The sequence below is a fragment of the Xenopus laevis genome, chromosome 2L, assembly GCF_017654675.1.
Source record: "Xenopus laevis strain J_2021 chromosome 2L, Xenopus_laevis_v10.1, whole genome shotgun sequence".
NCBI lineage: Eukaryota > Metazoa > Chordata > Amphibia > Anura > Pipidae > Xenopus > Xenopus laevis.
The window spans coordinates 163328937-163351626 of NC_054373.1; the positions used below are offsets into that span (position 1 = coordinate 163328937).

The 22690-nt window shown below is 39.6% G+C and overlaps 1 protein-coding gene across 1 annotated transcript; it reads right to left on the minus strand.

The window, feature by feature from the left end:
• Window positions 1–3647: 3647 nt before the first annotated feature.
• medag.L (mesenteric estrogen-dependent adipogenesis L homeolog) lies at window positions 3648–14769 on the minus strand. The gene is made up of 5 exons (XM_018245737.2): window positions 14304–14769; window positions 10981–11093; window positions 9229–9341; window positions 7005–7293; window positions 3648–4230 (listed from the first exon to the last, which is right to left on the minus strand). Exons 1-5 carry the CDS (start codon window positions 14588–14590, stop codon window positions 4151–4153), a joined length of 882 nt encoding a protein of 293 aa, XP_018101226.1. The 5' UTR covers window positions 14591–14769; the 3' UTR covers window positions 3648–4150.
• Window positions 14770–22690: the final 7921 nt, after the last annotated feature.

A 22690-nucleotide genomic window follows, 5' to 3' on the forward strand; every position in this document is an offset into this window, starting at 1 on the left:
TTACAAATGCAAAAGAACTGACAAATAAGAATGTTGAATCCCAGCACCATGTCAAGCACAAAACAAAAACTGTGGTACAGTGAAAGGCTTTGAAATCATCTCATAAAGCACCATGTCAGGCATCTTGATGTTATCTTACATATAGAGATACGGTAATTATGGCATTTTCTTTTTCATTATATTTCACTGGAATCAAACATGGGGATAAGGACAGACTTGTTCAGTGCCCGGAAACTGTGCTTAAAGAGATACTGTCATACTGACATTCTGGGACGACATCATAAACCTGCTAAATCAGGTGACCCACCAAACTTTAGATAAATGCATTCTAAAAATACTCTTGGGGAAACCATGCAAGCAACTTCCAAAACACATGCAAAAACTGGCTAACCAGATGCCCGCATTTCAATTGCGGCCAAATGGAAGACCTCCTCTATCCCCTACCTGCAAGAAGTGAAACAATTATTTTTGTTTAATGTTATCAAACAATATGAATATAATTTGGCAAGATTGCAAAATAAAGCCCCCTTATATCTCAAGATCTGGTCTCCGTGGGAACTACTCTCGAACTCAACTCGCAATGTACTTAGATCACAAACGGTTTAGTTGTTGTTGGTTTCTCTCTGTCCTTTTTTCTCTCTTTCTCTTATTGTATGATTTTATATAAATGTTTTAATGCCAATTGTTATATATACAGACTAACATGTATAACATGGATTATGAGCATAAGCACTGGGCATTAATGTGTAACTGAGACCTCATATTGTTCCTTATGATCCATATGTAATGATTGTATCAAACATGTTAACGCTTTATTTTTTCTTTGATGAGAAATAAAATATAAGTTACCAAAAAAAAAGAGATACTGTCATGGGAAAAAATTTTGTTTTTCAAAATGCATCAGTTAATAGTGCTGCTCCAGCAGAATTCTGCACTGAAATCCATTTCTCATAAGAGCAAACAGATTTTTTATATTTCATTTTGAAATCTGACATGGGGCTAGACATATTGTCAGTTTCCCAGTTGCCCCAAGTGGTGCTCTGATAAGCTTCAGTCTCTCTTTTCTGCTGCACTGCAAGTTGGAGTGATATTACTCCTTCCTTCCCCCCCCCCCTCAGCAGTCTAACAACAGAATAATGGGAGAGTAACGAGATAGCAGCTCCCTAACACAAGATAACAGCCCCCTGTGAACTAAATAGGATATTTTATGCAGGCAGCTTTCATTACATTGTCACCAAATGAGCCAAGGGACTCATGTGTTATCCAGTGATTAAATATTAATGACTGGTATATGCATTGAACAGCAGTGGGTGGGTGTAAAATTATTTTTTTTTTTTAGATAAATATCTACAAAAAAGTAAGAGCAAACAGATATTTTTTTTATATTTAATTTTAAAATCTGACATGGGGCAAGACACATTGTCAGTTTCCCAGTTGCCCCAAGTGACGGAATTATAACTCCCAGTAGATCCAGAGTTTTATTACATAAAGAAAGTAGATCAGAAAATAATTCAAATAGCACAAAAGTGTTTTTTTTTTAAATGATTTAATATTTTTGTAATATTCCCATTCCAATTTATTGCATTGTGATATTAAAAAAACATTTATTGTACAACTTCCCAAAATTGTACCCATATACATTATGTTTGTAACAAAACTGTACACAGTCAGATGATCCCATACTATATTAAACATAACAGAATAATTTTGCTCCCGTGGAGAACATTAATGTTATCTGGAAAATGTACACACACACATGCACACACATACTTTTGTCATAATAAAGCTTGTGCCACACACACAGGCATACATACTCACGTTTGCTGTCTCACACAGGAAGACATAATCCGTTGGCCCCACACTTACTAATAAGAAATCCTGTTCTAAAAAGGATAACATTTGTCTGCAATGGCAATTTGGCACTTATATATTCGTGAAGTCCCTTTGGGCAGTGGTGGAAGGATGGTGGTGGTGCACAGGGGCCCAGAAGCAAATTTGCCCTGGGGATCCATAAGACACTGGTTACATTTCTGCTTTTGGGTAAGTACTACCATGTTTTAAATGAAAATGAAAATTAAAGAAAAAAAAATGTTCTGTACCTATACATACTCACAAATCCAATGCTAATGCTATTACTAACTCCATCCTCACTAGGGTTGCCACCCAAATTGTATTTAATGTATAGTTAACGTTTGAGGTAACTTTTAGTATTTATAGAAAGTCCAATCCCTATCAACTTGCAAATTGGTCTTAATTATTTATATATTATAGTTGTTAAAATGTTTGCCTTTTTCTTGACTCGTTACAGATTTCAAATGGGGGTCACTGACCCCAACAAATGCTCTGTTAGGGCTCTTACTCACTGGCGTTCTGACCTGCGCTCCCCTGCATTCCGTTTTTTGGCGTTCAGCCGCAGGGGAGCGCAGGAATAGACGCATGTCGTTATTTCAAATGGGGCTGTACTCACTCAGGCGCGTGTAGGCGCCGAACGCAGGAAAAATGCAGCATGTTGCGTCTCAACCTGCGTTCGGCGCCTACACGCGCCTGAGTGAGTACAGCCCCATTTGAAATAATGACATGCGTCTATTCCTGCGCTCCCCTGCGGCTGAACGCCAAAAAACGGAACGCAGGGGAGCGCCAGTGAGTAAGAGCCCTAAGGCTACAAATGTTTTGTTTGTGCTTCTTTTTATTACTCGTCATCTTTCTATTCAGACCCTCTCCTATTCATATTCAATTCTCCTATTCAAATCAATGCATGGTTGCTAAGGTAATTTGAGCCCAGCAACAAGACTTATGTATGTATGTATGTATGTATAACTTTGATAAAATTGCAAACTAGAGAGCTGCTGAATAAAAAGCCAAATAACTCAAAAACCACAAATAATAAAAAATGAAAACCAATGGCAATTTGTCAGAATATCACTCTTTACATCATACTAAAAGTTAGTTTAATGGTGAAAAACCCCTTTAACTGTCCTAAATTGTAAAATAGCAGCCCAGTTTTCAAATTTACCAGCAATGTACTTGCTGGTAAATTTGTAATGCCCTTTTGTTCTGCCCCTAATGCTTGACAAAATCCTACCTTTAGGAATTCCAATCCCACTGAATCTGCCCTGGAGACTGCCCCTATCAAGCAATGGCTGGTATTTTACAAATGTAAATCTGGCATCCTTAATCCCCGCTCAGAAACTGCCCAACCTCTATGTGCCCATGAAAGCACCACTGATTTGCAGCTGTCTCAACTAGGGTTGCCACCTTTTCTGAAAAAAAATACCGACCTTCCTATATATTTATCTTTTTTTCCTATTAATAACATTGGGATCAATCATCATTTTTACTGGCCAGGTGGCACCCTAGTCTCAACACATTGTTCACAAGTTGTGATGAAAGTTGTTAAGTGCATCCTCAATTACTCTGTATGCGCTCCCCTGCGTTCCGTTTTTCAGTGTTCAGCCGCAGGGGAGCGCAGGAATAGACGCATTTAGCTTTTTTCAATGAGGCTGTACTCACACAGGCGCGTGTAGGCGCCGAACGCAGGTTGAGACGCAACATGCTGCATTTTTCCCTGCGTTCGGCGCCTACACGCGCCTGTGTGAGTACAGCCCCATTGAAAAAAGCAAAATCTGTCTATTCCTGCGCTCCCCTGCGGCTGAACGCTGAAAAACGGAACGCAGCTACAACCGCTCGTCAGTAAGAGCCCTAATTCTGGGGGGGAATGCTGCATTGGGGGTAGAAAATATATGTGCCATGTATGCCATATAGTTTATAAAGTGCCAGCATTATTTTAAAAAATGCTGTACAACTGATTAATGGAAAATACAAACAATACAAACAGTTCAACAAGCAAAATAAACCAATGGCCTCAAGAAGTGAACCCACAAATCCACGTGATCACCTTTCAAATGATCGGGGGGTAATTCCGAGCATTCTGATTTTTGGAACTTGGAATGAAATTTACAGGTCACAAAAAAATGGAACACGGGACAACCTCCACCATAGACTTTCATGTGGATCACCTGGAAGTGCTGTGTGTTTATATAGCTGGCTGATTAAGTTCTAACATAGTATAAATATCTACTAAAACTGTACAGCTGAAGAGAGTCTCTTCTCCTCCAGAGTGCTTGGATTATGTTGCCATTTCTGCTTGACTTTATGATGTTAGAGGTGATACTGAAGAGGTTTCAGGGAAGTAGTCTGTACAAGCTTCAAATGAATATTCATCACTTACATCTGAAATAAAAAAAAAACTGAGCATTTAAAACTCAAAAAAAAAAGAAAGCTATATAAGCAAACCTAGCAATCGTTCTCTACTGCCTAAATTGTACAAATGTAGCCAGTGTGTATATCAGGTACAGGTGATGCATCTTCTTCCCAGCTCCCGTGATTGGCCAGATATGCAGGAGAACTGGCCTGAGGATTGCAGATTTAGAGCTCTTACAGACGAGCGTTTTTACCTGCGCTCCCCTGTGTTCCGTTTTTCTGCGTTCAGCCGCAGGGGAGTGCAGGGATAGACGCATTACATTTTTTCCAATGGGGCTGTACTCACACAGGCGCGTGTAGGCGCGAACGCAGGTTGAGACGCAACATGCTGCATTTTTCCTGCGTTCGGCGCCTACACGCGCCTGTGTGAGTACAGCCCCATTGGAAAAAATGTAATGCGTCTATCCCTGCGCTCCCCTGCGGCTGAACGCAGAAAAACGGAACGCAGGGGAGTGCAGGTAAAAACGCTCGTCTGTAAGAGCCCTTAGAGCATTTCTAATAATTATGGGTTCTCAAGAAATACCACAGTTAGGGCTCTTACTGACGAGCGGTTGAAACTGCGCTCCCCTATGTTCCGTTTTTCTGCGTTCAGCCGCAGGGGAGCGCAGGAATAGACGCATTACGTTTTTTCCAATTGGGGCTGTACTCACACAGGCGCGTGTAGGCGCCGAACGCAGGTTGAGACACATCATGCTGCATTTTTCCTGCGTTCGGCACCTACACGTGCCTGTGTGAGTACAGCCCCATTGGAAAAAAAGTAATGCATCTATTACAGAAAAAAAAAAACGGAACGCAGGGTAGCGCAGCTTCAACTGCTCACCAGTAAGAGCCCTTAGGGATCTTACACACGAGCGGTTCTACCTGCGCTCCCCTGCGTTGGGCTTTCTTCCGTTCAGCCGCAAGGGAGCACAGGATTAAATGCACTGAATTATTGTCAATGGGGCTGTACTCACACAGACGCATGTAAGTGCCGAACACAGGTAAAATGCAACATGCTGCGTCTCAACCTGCGTTTGGCGCTTACATGCGTCTGTGTGAGTACAGCCCCACTGACAATAATTCAGTGCAAGAAAAATAAGTGATAAAGTATCATAATAATATATACTATTGTATTTTGTAATTATAATACTTTATCACTTATTTTTCTTGCTTGATTTTTCATTCTTCATTGATTAATTTGTATTTTGTTAACTTTGGTTTAGGTTTTTTTTTATCTTCTTTTGAGTGTTGTGTTTTTGTAGCTCCTGTGTGAATGTACTGCAATTGGTCAGTAAGTAGCCTGTATGTAAATTAGCCCTTCAGTAGGCAATTTGTCTTTACTGATTGTGTTTGGTTGATACATCTGATGCTGTTGATTGTTTACAACCCCTATATTAGCCTTGTACAGGGGTGTGCCATTTAGCCTATGAGAAAGTGCCCCAACAGGCACGAAACGCATTAGGCCATGTCCTAATATGTCTTAATAAACTTTTTGTATTTTTTACTTGCGCTTGATCTATTTTTGAAAGAATTGACACTTTTGGTTTTGTTGTTATGCACCCTTGGACTGGGGTGAACTGTGAGTATGTCCTCCCAATTTTCACTCTATTTTTGAACTGGTATTTATTTCAGTAGTGCTTATAAAAGTTGGATGCACCATCTCCTTTTGTAATTAAACAAGTATTACTCCAGTAAGAGTTAAGAGTTGCCATTGTCTGTGTTTGCATTACAAATAAAAGGATTAAGGAGAATTGAATAAAAAAAGTTACATGAAATAAAGCAAATTAAAAGACAGTAGGGGTGGGTGCAAAATAACACCCCTTATTGCTCATTTACAACCCTTACGCTCAATTCATAGCTGAGCTTCACCCCTTGTACCAGATTGCAGTGCTGTAATGCACAAGGCAACCCTTGTTCACCATTAAATTAACTTTTATGATGTAGAAAGTGATATTCTGAGACTATTTGCAATTGGCTTTCTTTTTTTTTTTTTAGTATTTTTGGATTTTCGGTTATTTGGCTTTTTATTCAGCAGCTCTCCAGTTTGCAATTTCGGCAATCTGGTTGCTAGGGTCCACATTACTCTAGTAACCATGCACTGATTTGAAAAAAAAAGTAGCCAGAACAATAAATTTGTAGCCTTAATGACCATTTGTTTTTAGATGGGGTCAGTGACCCCCATTTGAAAGCTGGAAAGAGTCAGAGGAAGAAGGCAAACCATTCCAAAACTATAAAAAAAGAAAAAAGTGAAGGGCAATTGAAAAGTTTCTTAGAATTGACCATTCTATAACATACTAAAAGTTAACTTAAATGTGAACCACCTCTTAAAGGTTTTCCTTGTATTAGGGCTCTTACAGACGAGCGTTTTTACTTGTGCTCCCCTGCATTGCGCTTTCTTCCGTTCAGCCGCAGGGGAACGCAGGAGTAGATGCACAGACGCATGTAAGTGCCAAACGCTGGTTGGGACGCAGCATGTTGCATTTTACCAGCGTTTGACACTTACATGCGTCTGTGTGTGTACAGCCCCATTGACAATAATTCAGTGCATCTACTCCTGCGTTCCCCTGCGGCTGAATGGAAGAAAGCGCAACGCAGGGGAGCACAGGTAAAAACGCTTGTCTGTAAGAGCCCTTACAAATAAAAGGATTAAGGAAAGTTGAATCAAAAAGGGTTATATGAAATAAAGCAAATTATATATATATATATATATATATATATATATATATATTGCTACTAAATGATGCCCCTTCACCCAGCAAACTTACTTAGAGAATATAAACTTGGTTTGCGATCGGTAGAGCCCCCCAGTTTTATTAAGGGAGTGGTTATTTTTGCCAGGAGCATTTTCACAGTTTCTTGCTTTTCAGGTTTCGTGCAGTGCAGGCTGGTTATGTTGCCATTCACCTGGCAAGTCTTTTTGCTCAGTCCAAACAAGTAAAAAATATCCAGAAACACATCCATTTTGAACGTAAAGCAAAAGCTCAGGCCATCCTTTTCTGTTAATACGAAATTTTGGCTTTCCAGATATTGAGCGACCATGTTTTTTAAGTCAAACTAGAAAAAGACAGAACATGTAGACATGTTAAATGTTATAATTACATTTGAACCTTTTTTTAACCCTTTACCCCTTAATTGTTGCTCTAGATTCCAGGAAGTCCCATCTAAATATATATGATGAAGTTTTGGTCTCTCAAAAGGGACATTGCTGAGGTAGAGATATGGCTGTAGAAGAGCAACAAGCATACGGAAAATCATGGTTACAGATATTAAAGGGGTTGTTCACCTTTTAACTTTTAAGGGCAAATTCACTAATGGGGCGAATTTTTGCCAGTGTCAGCATCGCACCACTTCGCCAGGCAAATACGGTAATTCACTAAGATGCAAAGTTTCTTCCCGGGCGTCGAACGCTGGTGACTTTTCGCTAGCGTTACTTCGGCTGTGCGAGAATTTCATAGCGAAGATGCGCTAGCATTCATTTGTGCCTAGCAAAACCTCACTAGTGATCTTGTGCTTAGGTCAATTTGCATAGGGAGGGAAATTTATAATTCATGTCCAGGGAACCTTAATAAAGACAAAAGAGTTAATATAATGAGCCCACTGTAAAATGAATGTTCCATATGTTATAAAATGTGTGGAAAAAAACGGTTACCCAAAAAAGTAAGTTAGGACCTTTGCAGGAATCCAGCTTAAAACGTTTTTGGAACTTTAATGCATTTTCGGCACTAGCGAATTGGCACCTGCACCTGTTAGTGAACTGGCGATGTCACGGCGGGTGGCAACACTGGCGAAAAGTCGCTAGTGTTAGCCACTTCGGCCTTTAGTAAATCTGCTACTTAGTATGATGTACAGAGTTATTTCAATTTTTATTCAGCAGTTCTCCCATTTTCAATTTCAGCAATCTGGTTGCTAGGGTCCAAATTACCCTAACAACCATGGATTGAAATGAATAAAAGACTGGAATGTGACTAGAAGAGACATGGAACGTGACTAGGAGAGGCCTGAATAGACAGTGAGTAATAAAAAGTAGCAATAGGAATACCTTTGTATCTTTAAAGAGAATTTGTTTTTTTGATGGGGACAGTGATCCCCATTTGAAAGGTGGAAAGAGTCAGAAGAAGATGACAAATAATTATAAAAAAAAACTATAACAAATAAATAATGAAGACCATTTGAAAAGTTGCTTAGAATTAGCCATTCTATAACATACTAAAAGTTAACGTAAAGGTGAATCACCCCTTTAATTATCTTTGTATTATGTTGATTCAACAAGAATGCCAACAGGTTAGGCAGCACTTTACAGAGATCAAGTTTAGATTCTCCACAGCTCAGGATCAATCTCACTTTTCAAATATAGTTGTAAAACATTTATTTCTTTATTTCATCTGTTTTAAAATAGCTGTCAGCACGCTCTCGTGCAATACTGTATATTAAAATCGACTGCCGCGTTTCGTGACTTCTAACAGTCACTTCCTCAGAGCATGGTTACATTATACAAAAAGTACAACTTAATAGCTAGTAACACAATCCATTCTAGAGACATTCTTAAAGTTATACACATTCATTATATACTGTACATTAAAAACCTAATTAAAATCAACATCTCTAAACTTTTGACTTTTTTAAGCTAGTAATGAAGAATTATTTTTTTAATCACATTTAGGGGCACATTTACTATTGGTCGAAGTAAAATCCTTTGAATTCGAATATCGAAGTCGAAGGATTTGCCGCATTTCGTTCGAACGGTACACACCTTATACACAAACACATACATTGTACATCATATAAGATGCTACTGCTTGCAAATGTTCAGAGTTGTCAAATATTTATTTTTTTCCCATCACTTCTCTAGATCTGCTCTGTAAAAGAGAAGTTGGTGACATAGAAAAGACAGCTGCCATGCTAAGGGGGCTAACCATAATATAATTAATACTGCTGGTGGGCCCATATTCACTTTTCATCAGTCTGAACTGTAGTAACACTTGGGCTCACCTGCAGTTGGTAGTTTTCTCCAAATACTGATGATATCACGTTATTCATTCCACCTTCAAATTGTGCCTTTATTTCCGGGTGCCGGGTGTTCACAATAAGGGCAAAGGTTTTTTCTAGAAGAAATAAGATGCATAATCACACAATTTTGATACGTTTTTCTTATAGGTCCTGTGTATCACAAAATATACATTATTTGGTCTTGCAGTGATATGGAAATATTCTCATCACACCAAACATTTTCCACAGCACTGTCTAATAGAAGGCTGTAGCCATGCAAATACATGATCAGTTCAGGAGATAAAAAGGGCCCTACTCATTAGAGCTTACAGTCTAAAACAGTGACCCCCAACCAATAGCTTGTGAGCAACATGTTGCTCTCCAACCCCTTTTATGTTGCTCCCAGTGCTTATTTTTCAATTCCAGGGTTGGAGACAATTTATTTTTGTATAAAAACCAGGTGCACTGCCAAACAAAGCCTCAATGTACTGTATGTTGACAATCCACATAGGGGCTACCAAATGGCCAATCACAGCACTTATATGGCACCCCAAGAACATTTGTCATACTTGTTATGCTCCCCAACTCCTTTTACTTCTAAATGTTGCTCACGGGTTCAAAAGGTAGGGGATCCCTGATTTAAAACTTAAAGGGGCAAATTCACTAAGATTCTAAGTTGCGTCAGGCGCAACTTCGCCGCGCTTCGCCGCACTTCGCCAGGTGTAGTTTCGCCAGCGCTCCGCAAATTCACTAAAATCCGAAGTTGCGCTCAGGGGTATCGTAAGGTTGCGAAGTTGCGCTAGCGTTGATTCGCTAAGTAAAGCGAAGTTACGCTAGTGAAGGCTAATTTGCATACGGCGCCAAATTCAAATTTCAATGGAGGAATACGTATCAGCACTACAAATGCCTAAAAAACCTTCAAATCATCAAATAAAAATTGTATTTTGCCCTACACATGTGCCCACTGTCTAGGTAAGTTGCCATGAGTCAGGAAATGTAGGGGGGAAGGAGGGGAGCCCCAAAAAATTTTTCGATCTTTTTCAGCCTATCACCCATAATATAGAAAACACGCCAGCGTTTTTTGGGACTTAGAAAAAATTTTGACTTTTTTTGAAACAATCCCCATCTACTCTATTGCGCTTCGCCAGGTCTGAGGTGGCGAAGGAAGTCTAGCGTAAAAGGTAGCGTTCAGTACACTGCGCAAGTTAGTGAATTTGCGTAGTTACGTAGCTAGCGAAAATTCACCTGGTGTAAGGGTGCGAAGTAACACTAGCGAAACTACGCCAGCGTTCGTTAGTGAATTTGCGCAGTAACGAAAATGCCAAACACTAGCGAATTAACGCTAGCGTTCGGCGCTTCGGCGCTTAGTGAATTTGCCCCAAAGGGTGCAAGAGACACAAGTAGTATAGTATAGTATTCACTAATATCATGACCTAATTTATTAAATTAGCGTGCAATGAACTATATGATATTTATCTGTAAGTATGGCACTCCGTAAAGGAAGAACTGTTATAAAGTGAATCTGCCCTTTGAATAGTGTAGAGTGTTATTAAGAAACAACTTTGTATCATCATGACTGAAATTGCTTCCCCTGATATGAAGACTGTGTCAGGAATGATTAGTTTAGGGACGGGCAGCCTGCAAAGCTTTGCAGTTAAATTCCAACAATCTGAAGGATGGCAGGTTACTTGTGTCACTCTGTCCTATAAAATTATATATATTTATTCAGAAAGAACAAGTTACTACAGGTCATACCTGAGGCAGGATTGTTGTTCATCTTTTTAGCATTTATCAGGAACAACATTGGCTTGCTGAGGATACTTTCTCTGTAATCCTTGTAATCAAAATGACTTTTCAGTTCCACTTTCCTAGTGCAGAGACAAAACAAGTGATTAGTTATCAACACAAGCTTTATAGTAAATGGAACAAAATCAACAATTAAATATAGATAGTGAGTAGAGGTGTTGTTTATAGATAATTAGATAATTCAACTGTCCTATCAGATCACAGTTGGTCAGTCCAGACTGAAAATTCCATCTGCACATTCTACTCTTTAGGGGGTGATTTAGTGGGTGCATGTTTAATCTCCTGTATGACTACATTGCCCAGTATTCGTCTGCTCCATCCACAGATCAGTTGCTTGGATACCTTGACGATTGGCCAGTTTATCTTTACTCTTTAAGCCCAAACTAACATATAGTGCAAGAAATGTTATCTCCCAGGCTACTGGCACAGATAATGTACAGGTATGGGAGCTGTTATCCAGTATGCTCGGGACCTGGGGTTTTCCGGATAAGGGATCTTTCCATAATTTGCATCTTCCCACCTAGGGGCACATTTACTATTGGTCAAATATTGAGGGTTAATTAACCCTCGATATTCGAACCTCGAGGTAAAATCCTTCGACTTCGAATATCGAAGTCGAAGAATTTACTGCACTTCGTTCGATCGAAGGAAAAATCGTTTAACGAACGATTCGAAGGATTTTAATCCATCGATCGAACGATTTTCCTTCGATCAAAAAAAGCAAGGAAAGCTTATGGGGACCTTCCCCATAGGCTAACATTGGTGCTCGGTAGGTTTTAGGTGGCGAAGTAGGTATTCAAAGTTTTTTTTTAAAGAGACAGTACTTTCGACTATCGAATGGTTGAATAGTCGAACGATTTTTAGTTTGAATCGTTCCATTCGATGTCGTAGTCAAAGGTCGAAGTAGCCAATTTAATGGTCGAAGTAGCCATAAAATTTTTATACTAATCCTTCACTCAAACTTAGTAAATGTGCCCCCTAAAGTCTACTAGAAAATCACATAAACATTAAATAAACCCAATAAGCTGGTTTTGCATTAATTATATCTTAGTTGGGATCAAATACTATTTTATTAATACAATACAGAGAAAAAGGCAATAATTAAAAAGTCTGCCAGAGTAAAATGCCTCAGCTCTCTATTCATTTCTATTGGATTTTTCGAATCCTGTTTATCAGTGTGTGACAGTAAGGGGCAAATTTATCAAGGGTCGAATATCGAGGGTTAATTAACCCTCGATATTCGACTGGGAATTAGTTTGATCGAACGATCGAAGGAATAATCGTAGATTCTAAGGATTTTAATCCAACGATCGAAGGATTATCCTTCGACCAAAAAAAGTTAGGCAAGCCTATGGGGACCTTCCCCATAGGCTAACATTGGGTTCGGTAGCTTTTAGGTGGCGAACTAGGGCGTCGAAGTTTTTTCTTAAAGAGACAGTACTTCGACTATCGAAGGGTCGAATAGTCGAACGATTTTTAGTTCGAATCCTTCGATTCGAAGTCGAAGTAGCCCATTCGATGGTCGAAGAAGCCAAAAAAACACTTCGAAATTCGAAGTTTTTTAACTTCTAATCCTTCACTCGAAGTTAATGAATTGGCCCCTAAGAGTTCACCTTTTCATAAATACTCTCTCAAAAAAATCCCATAGAACTGAATTAAGAGTGGAGGAATTTCCCTCTGGGTGACTGTCGTGGGCTCTAAATTTGCTCTTTCGTAAGTATTGTGCTCCCAGTACATTGGCAACACGAGGGGAACAAACAATAGGGGCACCTCAATATTGTGTATCTGACATACAGTAGAATGGGTCAGATACTCAGTGTGGCACTTATAAGCAGTTTCAGTGTATGTTTATGAAACAATTTAAAGGGGGCCCTAAAATGGTTTTACTGTGAGATTTCAGAACTTCTAGTTATGCGCCTGGTACCCAGTGTGTATTAAAACACATTAAAGAGACCTATCCGGCTAAAGTTCTTTGTAACTTACACCACGTGTCTCACCTCCTACTAAGCACCCCACCACCTGTAATATTAGATACATAGGGGCAGATTTACTATGGTGCAAAGTGGCTAACGCTAGTGACAATTCGACAGCGTAGCCAATTTACTAAAAGGTGCAGGCGCCAATTCCCTAGCACAACAGATCAGCGCTAGCAGTCATTCGCACTCTATCGCCAGGCGACTTTTCGCTCTGGCTAATGGATGTTACTCTGCAAATTCAGTAAACTGCAGATTTTACTGAACGTTACCTCTTTCGCCAGAGTTGCCTTCGCCACCTCAGACCAGGCAAAGTGCTATAAAGTAGCTAGATCTTCCTCAAGCTTCTGTCACTTACATCATATCCTGTGATCCGAAAATGCATCAAAAAAATGCTGGCGACTTTTCCTTTTTTGAAGTGGAATTGCCTGCAAAAGTCCTGACTTAAACCTTTTTTGGATGACAAACTTTTTTTGGGTAACTGGTTTTCTCCAGACATTTCATAACATATGGAACATTCATTTTACAGTGGGCTCATTATATTAACTCTCGTGTCTTTATTAATTTTCCCTGGACTTGTATAAGGAAAAGTGGCAACTTCAAGCATTTGAGCCAACATTTATAATAAAGACATCCATACATCTTTAAATTACCCACCGTATGCAAATTGACCTAAGCGCAAGATCACTTGCGAATCTTCGCTAGGCACAAACGAACGAAATCGCATCTTCGCTACGAAATGCTTGCATTGCCGAAGTAACGCTAGCAAAAAGTCACCAACGTTCGGCGCCCAGGGCACAACTTCACATATTAGTAAATTAACGTAGTGGTAGCGAATTTGCGCCTGTTGAAGAGGTGCGATATGTGCGAAGCGGTCGCTGGCGACAATTCACCCTTTAGTAAATCTGCCCCATAGATCTTATGGAGGATAATAATGCACTGATTGATAGAAATAAACTGCCAGGAGGAATATATGGTATCCTGCATGTGCCAGGAGCTGGAAAGGCCTTGCACATTCCTGTAATAGCCATTGATTTGGTAAATTTTCCCTCACACCCTAATCTGACACAGAATTCCCATAAGTAAGTCATTTTGTGTGTATGTATGGATATTTCTATTTATACAGCGCTGCTTATGCACACAGGGATGTACGGTAGAACAACAAATCAATAAAACAAACGGGGTCAATACAATAATAAAAACAAACTACAGTTACAATAAAGAATAAGTGCTAATAATGTTAAAGTGGCAAGTGGAAAGCATATGCCTGCCCTGTAAAGCTTACAATATAGTTTTTACCTCTGAATGTAGTTGTTGATGTTATATGGCTCTCCATCTATGCTGCAAGTGCCGTTGCTGAAGAGGTTGAAGCCCCCATGTTGGTTATTGCAAATTAGAGTGTTGCCTTGCAGTTGCAAATACTCGGGCAGCAATTGCATCAGGAGCTTGAGGGACAGCACTCCCACCTCACAGTTTGGTGTGGTCTTAGAAACAAGGTCATTGAGCAGCGTTGTTCTTATAGAGGAGATGCTCTTCACACTGTCCAAGCGCCCCAGGCTGCCATCTGTAGGCTTGCTAGTGGCCATGGCTAAATCTCCCCCTGGATCAACGTGGTACAGTCAGCCAGGGATTGAAAACTACTGCAAGCCTGATACAGAGGCACAGTAATCCTGGGAGTGTGGGGTGGGACTGCAGGCTCTTCCCGTCTGGGCTCAGAGTTCCCTGAGTGTCAGCAGATGGCCGGACTGACTCACCCTCTGGATGTTGGGATTTATCACTGTGTAAAACAAACGTGCCCTAATGTCTGATAGTTACTGCCTGAGAAAGTAACTAGGGAAGAGATGGAAATTGCTGAAGGGGTGGGTGCCCAGCATATATATATGTACAGCTACCAACAAAGCCCTCCCCTTAAACAAAACAGGGATTGTTTGTCCATATATTGCAATATATTAAAGCTGGCCAATTGCATCAGTCTTTGCTGATCTAGCCAATCCTACACTTTCCTCTGATCCCATCAGAACTCTAATATTACTTTTGGTATTTCTGTAGAGGCTACGTTTTGCCTGCAACTTGCTTTCCAAGGATAAAACTTCCAGGATATATATATATCTTGTATATATATATATATATATATATATACAAAGGATTGGGCCCTTTCCCTCAGTCGTGATGAAATGTTGCAAGAAAAGGTGAAGGATAGGGGTGATGTGACCACCAAGGACATTTATTATGTCAGTCAATACGGTGTTAATTCCGCATTGGTTAAGCAAAGTGTGTTAAAACATTGGCCAATTCTCGTTACGGATGAACTTATTTAAAAAATGTTGCCGAATGGACCGAAATTTAGTTATAAAAGAGGAAGAAATTTGACGGAGATATTAAGTCCCACTGATCCAGTGATGAAATATCAGGTAGATATCACAGCGGCCGGGGGTATATAGATGCACGGGGGGGGGGGGTCATGTGTGGCACTTTAATATTGGGATTCCAACATTCACATACAGGAAAGAAGTATCAGGTGAAACAAAGAATGACATGCACTACTTCTATGGTCGTATATATAATCAAGTGCCCTTGCGGGTTCTTGTATTGCGGTAAAACCATAAGGCAACTCAAAGAGAGAATTGCGATGCATAGGTCTAGCATCAGGACAGCTCTAGATCCGGAAAAGGCTGATAAAAATAAAAAGCAGGATATCTCCCAACAATTAGTGGCCAAACATTGGGCTGAGGACAAACACAGCCCGGCGAGATTTAGATGCATGCCAATTGAGCAGGTGGTGATTACGAGAATATTCTCTTGAGAAGGGAAGCCTATTGGATCCATGAGCTAGATTTTGTGCCATCAAAAGGATTTAATGGCCAGCTAGCTTTAAGTTGTTTCTTGACCTGAAAAGTGTATCTCCTTTTAAAGAAATGAGCAGTAAATTACAAATTAAAACATTGTATTATTGGCTAGAATTTGAATCCAAAATTACAAGCAATGTGAAATTATTTTTCTTTTATTATTAGGTAATGTTACATTGTATCCGCCGTTTCTGGAAATTTAAGTAAGCGATGTATCTTTATTGTTTTATATTTTTGATCACACGAAGATGGACTTTTTACATATTTTACCAACATTGTTTCACATAGATTGGGAATGTTTTAGAGCATTTTAATATGAACAATTCACAGCACCTTTTTGGAATTTGCACAGAGATTCTTAGAGGGCAAATCCCCAGATGTTTCACTCTTAAAATCATTCCTAAATGGATTATGTTAATGAAATGATGTCACTGTTGACGTTTTTTTTGTGATGTAAATGAGGGTATAAAACCCTGCACTTTCACTAGCACTTTATACTTGATAAAGGCCCCAACGAGGGCTGAAACATTGGATACACGAGTGATGTTAAAATAAAGAATTGAAAATGTTTGGAGTGTGGGTCCATTCTGAAGGTTATATGCAATAATTGACCAAGCACCCACGAGTGGATTGACAAGTAAGAGTGCGGGTACCTCCAGAAGGATTATATATATATATATATATATATATATATATATATATATATATATATATATATATATATATATATATATATATATATATATATACACACATATATACACTGGCCAGCTCCTTGTTGTAGCTCCCACCCTTCCCAGCTATAGTCAGGTGATCCCACTGGTGGCTAATAAAAGGGCAGCCAAGTTCTTAATGAATCAGATGCAATTTGAGTGTAGGATTGGCCAGATCTATATATATATCTATATATCTATCTCTATATATATATATATATATATAGATTCAAGATGGACCAGCACTCCAAGTTTTCAATCAAACAAGTGTTTATTTCAACATCACTCAAGTGTCCAACGTTTCGGCCCACATTAGGGCCTTTATCCTTGATAAAGGCCCTAATGTGGGCCGAAACGTTGGACACTTGAGTGATGTTGAAATAAACACTTGTTTGATTGAAAACTTGGAGTGCTGGTCCATCTTGAATCTGTATACCCTGACTGACCAGGCACCCACTTACATCAAGAAGGAAGGAGTGCAGGTACTTTGTGAACATTTATATATATATATATATATCCCCCCTGGGGGTCCAGTAGTGTCGAAGGCCCAGTAAAGACCTTTATAATAAGCAATTCAATTTTATTATATTTAGTAGAATAGGTCAGTTTGTCAATGTTATGGGGCCCTCAATTGAATTAGCTATAACGTCTAGTCGAGGCACTATGTATATCTTAAAAGTTTTATTTACAAAAATGTGTCATGATTTCAGCCACTAGCTGGGACCATTCTCAGTGAAAACACCATCATTTGAAAAAGGCCAACAAAAGTTTATATGTGCATTGTCTTAAACTTGGTTTTCCTCTCTGACATATATTGCTTTGATTTTATTCTTCCAATATATGGGTCACCCCTAGTAGTAGTAGTAGTGGTAGTAGTCAGACCGCCAAACAAAGAAGCATCAAGACCTATGTAGAATACAGACACAGAGAACACAGAGGGTACAGAATGCTGATATAACAGCACACTTTGGTGCTACCACCAGTTGCTTCCAGTTTGACAAATTGGACACTGAAATTCTGGGGGAATATGGGGAATTGTGAGAATAAATATGGTGATTGGGCTCAAAATTGCACTTTGCTCACAGCTTCAGGGTCTTATTCACTACAGAAATTTAGAGCTGAATTGTCAGATATACAAGTAGAAACAATATCCAAATCTTTTGCCGATATTGGTCGGCTTGTCTTCCGCCATACATGCGCCGAGTATAGTATGAAAATTAGTTTCATACGATAATATCTGTAAGTCTACCTCTTCAAATTAAACTTCCTAACAGGAGCACCATTCTAGGTAAGAAAATTCTTAATTATTCTATTTACTGCTAGAGTCTAACATTTTGGCATCCCTCAGTGACTAGCCCTGGTCTTTTTACAGTATACGCAATACTGGCTTTAATGAATGCCATGTTGATATTACTGTATTTGGGTGGAGTAAAGCCTTATAGTTCAGTAATGTCTTATGGTAGGATGTTGTTGCTGGTAGAGATGCACCGAATCCAGTATTCGGTTTGGGATTCTGCCTTTTCCAGTAGGATTCAGATTCAACCTAATCCTTGCGTGTGGCCGAACCAAATCTGAATCCTTATTTGCATATGTAAATTAGGTGTCGGAAGGGAAATTACGTGACTTTTCGTCTCAAAACCAGGAAGTAAAACATTCTTTTTCCTTTCCTGTCTCTAATATGCATATGCAAATTAGGATTTGGATTCGGTTCAGCATTCGGCCAAATCTTTCATAAAGGATTCAGGGATTCAGCCGAATCCCAAATAGTGGATTTGCTGCATCGCTAGTTGCTGGTGACCTGAGTGATTCAGTATATGTAGATTAAAACCAATGTTGTTTTTACTATGTTGCTGCCCAGGAACTACTTTTGTGACTTGCCGGTGGCTACTGTACCCTGATACATAGGCACAGATATATAAACTGGCGCCTAGATATAGTTACTAATCACATATTTATCTATTATCTGACAGGCTAATATAGTAAATACACGTTAGGTGTTATCTACCTGCCAAGCCCTACAACGGCTGTGTTTATTGGTATCTGATAACAGTTCAAAGTGTTAGTTTTCCATGTATTTCAAATGCTATCACAAAGCAGCGATAGCACGGTCCTGTCTATTCTTGTAGAATGCACTTATATGTTTTGCTTGCACTTTTTGTAGATATTTTGGCTCTTACTTTCAGGTTACTGTGGACAGGGGTGGGAATTTAGGGGTTTGCGTGACTCGCAAAAGCGAATACCAAAGAATATTCTACAACAAAGAGATTTGAGTTACAGGTACGGGATCCGGAAAGCTTGGCACCTGGGGTTTTCCAAATAAGAGTTTTTTTCTGTCATTTGTATCACCATATATTGTCTATTAAAGGTTGGGGCAGACGGGCAGATTTGGGGAGATTTAGTCGCCTGGCGCCTAATCGCCTCTTCGGCGGGGTGACAATCTCCCCAAATTGCCTTCCGTCTGCTTGAATGAAGAATCGCCTGCGCTAATGCACTTGCGGCGCTTCGATTTCCGTAGTCGCCCTAAGTTTCCATGTGAGGCGCAGGCGATTCTTGATTCAAGCAGGTGGAAGGCAGTTCAGGGAGATTGTCGCCCCGCAGAAGAGGCGATTAGTCGGCAGGCGACTAAATCTCCCTGAATCTGCCCATCTGCCCCAACCCTAAAACGTTTAATAGAATTTTAGATTGGGTTTATTTAATGTTTACATGATTTTCTAGTAGACTAAAGGTATGAAGATAGACTAAAGCTGGCCATAGATGTTGAGATTTTTAAAAGATCCGATCCTCATCGTGAGACCACGATTTTCGTACGAATTGACCATCAACTAAAAGTCCAATTTGCCAGGAAAACAAAGGGGAGCTGCCTGTTTGGCCCTGCAAACATCGATAGATTGCACTGGGACCGACAAAGATTTTTTGACCTGGCCGATCAATTTCCTGAGAGGCCAAAAAATCGTAAGATGTACGATCGTTCGAATCCCACTAACCGCACAATAATTTCGAAGGATTGGTCGGAATTCTCTAAAATCGGTCATGCGCCAAGAAAAATCGTCGCGTCTATGGGGAGCTTTATGGTATAAAGGTCTGTTATGCAGAAAACTTCAGGTCCCAAACACTCTGATTAACAGGTCCCATACCTGTATAAATTTTGAAGGCTCACAAGTTACCCCTCCTTTAACAGCATCACTGACACATACGAGCATGTTCTCTGTAAAAATCTGCATTACCAGCCCTAACATGGACAAAATTCAAGTAAAATACTCTTTTCTGTTATGCTTTATTGGACGCATTTCTATTTAGATGCTTCAGCATCACTTGCTTAAATGTTTAATAACATATACAGACAAGCTTTGTCCTGCCATATATCCTATACCAACCAATCAGCAGCAATCACTTCTGCCCAAAAAAGAACTATAGTCCGAGAGCATCAAACGGCCACTTAATTTGTCTCATTGATATTCATACTGAACATTGGTACCCTAGTGCTTGGCTTACGACAAGAAAGAGATACTTATCTTAATGGGGTGGTTTACCTTTAACATTTAGTATGTTATAGAATGGCCAATTGTAAGCAACTTCTAACTGGTCTTTATTATATTTTTCTATAGTATTTTTTAATTACTTGCTTTTTTCTTCGGATTCTATCTGTTATTTTTTCAACCACTACTTTGTAATTTGTTTAAAGAAGGTGCATCTAAAACATGATGAAGACATGAAGTAGAATAATGTGAAATGGCTGGAGTCCTGGGGGCAGTATATTTCGGAGAGTGAGGTGTTTGGGAGACAGTGAGTCAGGGCAGAACTGATGTCATTAGTTTAGCTCAGGAAGCAGCCAAGCACAGGGTGGGGAGCATCTGATGAGATGTGCTGCTCTCATCCCATAGGCACGGCTAACTCGCTGCTACAAACACTTTCTTAAGAAATGGATTTTGTCTCTATATAGTAATAGAAATAAATTAAAAAATACTCAATATACCGATATACAGATTTTCCAGACAGCCATCAGCACACAGTTCAGTATACAAAGTGCCCGTTGAACTAATTGTTTACTGAGACTTCCTGATTATTTTCCTGGCATCAGACAGTTTTTTTGGAGTGGTTTTTAAACTTTAAATTAACCTTTAAATTAACTTAGCAAGCATGGTGTAGAATTTGTATAATCTTTTAATAGCTATTTGCCTTCCTCTTCTGCCTCTATTGAGTTTAAATCACAGTCACTGACCACGAGAGCTGAATACTACAGGTATGGGAGCTGTTAACCAAAGTAATAGGGAACTGGGTTTTTTTGGATAAGGGGTCTTTCCGTAATTTGAATCCATATTGCAAGTCCAGTAAAAAACAAATTAAACATTAATTAAGCCCAACAGGATTGTCTGGTACCGCAGCGGCTCTGAAGAAGTGCCATTGGTGTGGGCACGAAACGCGTAGGCTGTGTTGCACTGTCATTGCCACCTTTTCACACTGTTTGCCACAATAAAGCCAAACATTTGATGAAGAGTTGAGCGTCTCTGAAGTTAATCCGGCAGAGCGCCCATATGCTGAACTGAATTGGTGCTGTATTGGCAAGAGGAAGGAACTATGGTATTTGGTGGGGGGGCAGAGAAGTGAGGTATGGGGTGGTGGTGGGGGGCATGATTGTTTGTGCATGTGATGGCAGGGCAATGACATCGGAGGTGGGTATTGGACAGATTTTTGTCTGGGCTTCGCTATGCTGAAAATCTAACCAATAGTTGTGAACCAAACAGAACCATGAACTCAGAGCCATGTTGTTTTATTACAACATGCAGAACTCAGTGAGTCAGTGCTACCAGCTTCTTAAAACCAACCAAAAAATTGAACAGGACATTAACATACTATAGTCATCTTAAAAGTGTACTAGCCCTTTAATGATGGAATGCTACTTCAGTCTAGCAGTTAGACTGCTCCTCAGATGCAATGTTCTCACTCAGATAAATGTCAAACACACACAAAACCCAAGGGCAACATACCATCTCTCCACCAACTTTTGTTCTCCTCTAAGTCTATATATGGCTGGATAATATATTTTAAACAGTTAAAAGACAGAAAACTAATTTTCAAAAATACTTCGAAGAGCCCACTGATAACGTGTTTACAGTCCTCACAAGAAGATAAGGAAGCAGGGCTGACCGGCACTCAAAATTGTCCACAAGACCAAAGATATTCAGTTAAAAAATTAATTTATTAGTAGAAAAATTAAAAATGTAGCTTCATCTCCATCCACCCTACGCGTTCCACACCCCTCAGGGCGCTTAGTATGACTAAGCACCCTGAGGGGTGTGAAACGCGTAGGGTGGATGGAGATGAAGCTAAATTTTTAACTTTTCTACTAATAAATACATTTTTTAACTGAATATCTTTGGTCTTGTGGGTCCGTTTGAGTGCCTATCAGCCCTGCTTCCTTATCTTCTGCTGTAACGCTCCCTAAAGCTGGGGGTCTGGGGCTGGTGCACCCGGACTACTTTCACTGTTTGGTGAGTTACTTTACCATTAATTCTGGAGCACCTTGTCCTCCTCTAACCATTTACAGTCCTCACAAGGTCTTGCACGCGATGCCGGCACGATCTTTGTTCTCTTTCTAATTAATTATTAATTATTGCAGAATATTCTCTGCTTGTAAAATCCAGTCAGCTCAATAACCATAGATCTGGTCTTAAGATAATTTATTTCAGTTTTAAAAGCCCGGGAAATTTCTAGTACAGTTGGCAGCTAGGCTTTCCTGGAGAGATGTAGAAAGTGATATTCTGAGACAATTTGCAATTGGTTTTAATTTTTTATTATTTGTGGTTTATGAGTTATTTAGCTTTTTATTCAGCAGCTCTACACTTTGCATTTTCAGCACTCTGGTTGCTAGGGTCCAAATTACCCCAGTAACCAGGCATTGATTTTAATAAGAGACTGGAATATGAATAGGAGAGGCCTGAATAGAAAGATGAGTAATAAAACGTAGCAATAACAATACATTTGTAGATCTACAGAACAGTTGTTTTTTACATGGTGCCAGTGAACCCCATTTAAAACCTGGAAAGAGTCAGAAGAAAAGGGCAAATAATTAAAAAACTATAAAAAATAATTAAGACCAATTGAAAAGTTGCTTAGAATTCGCCATTCT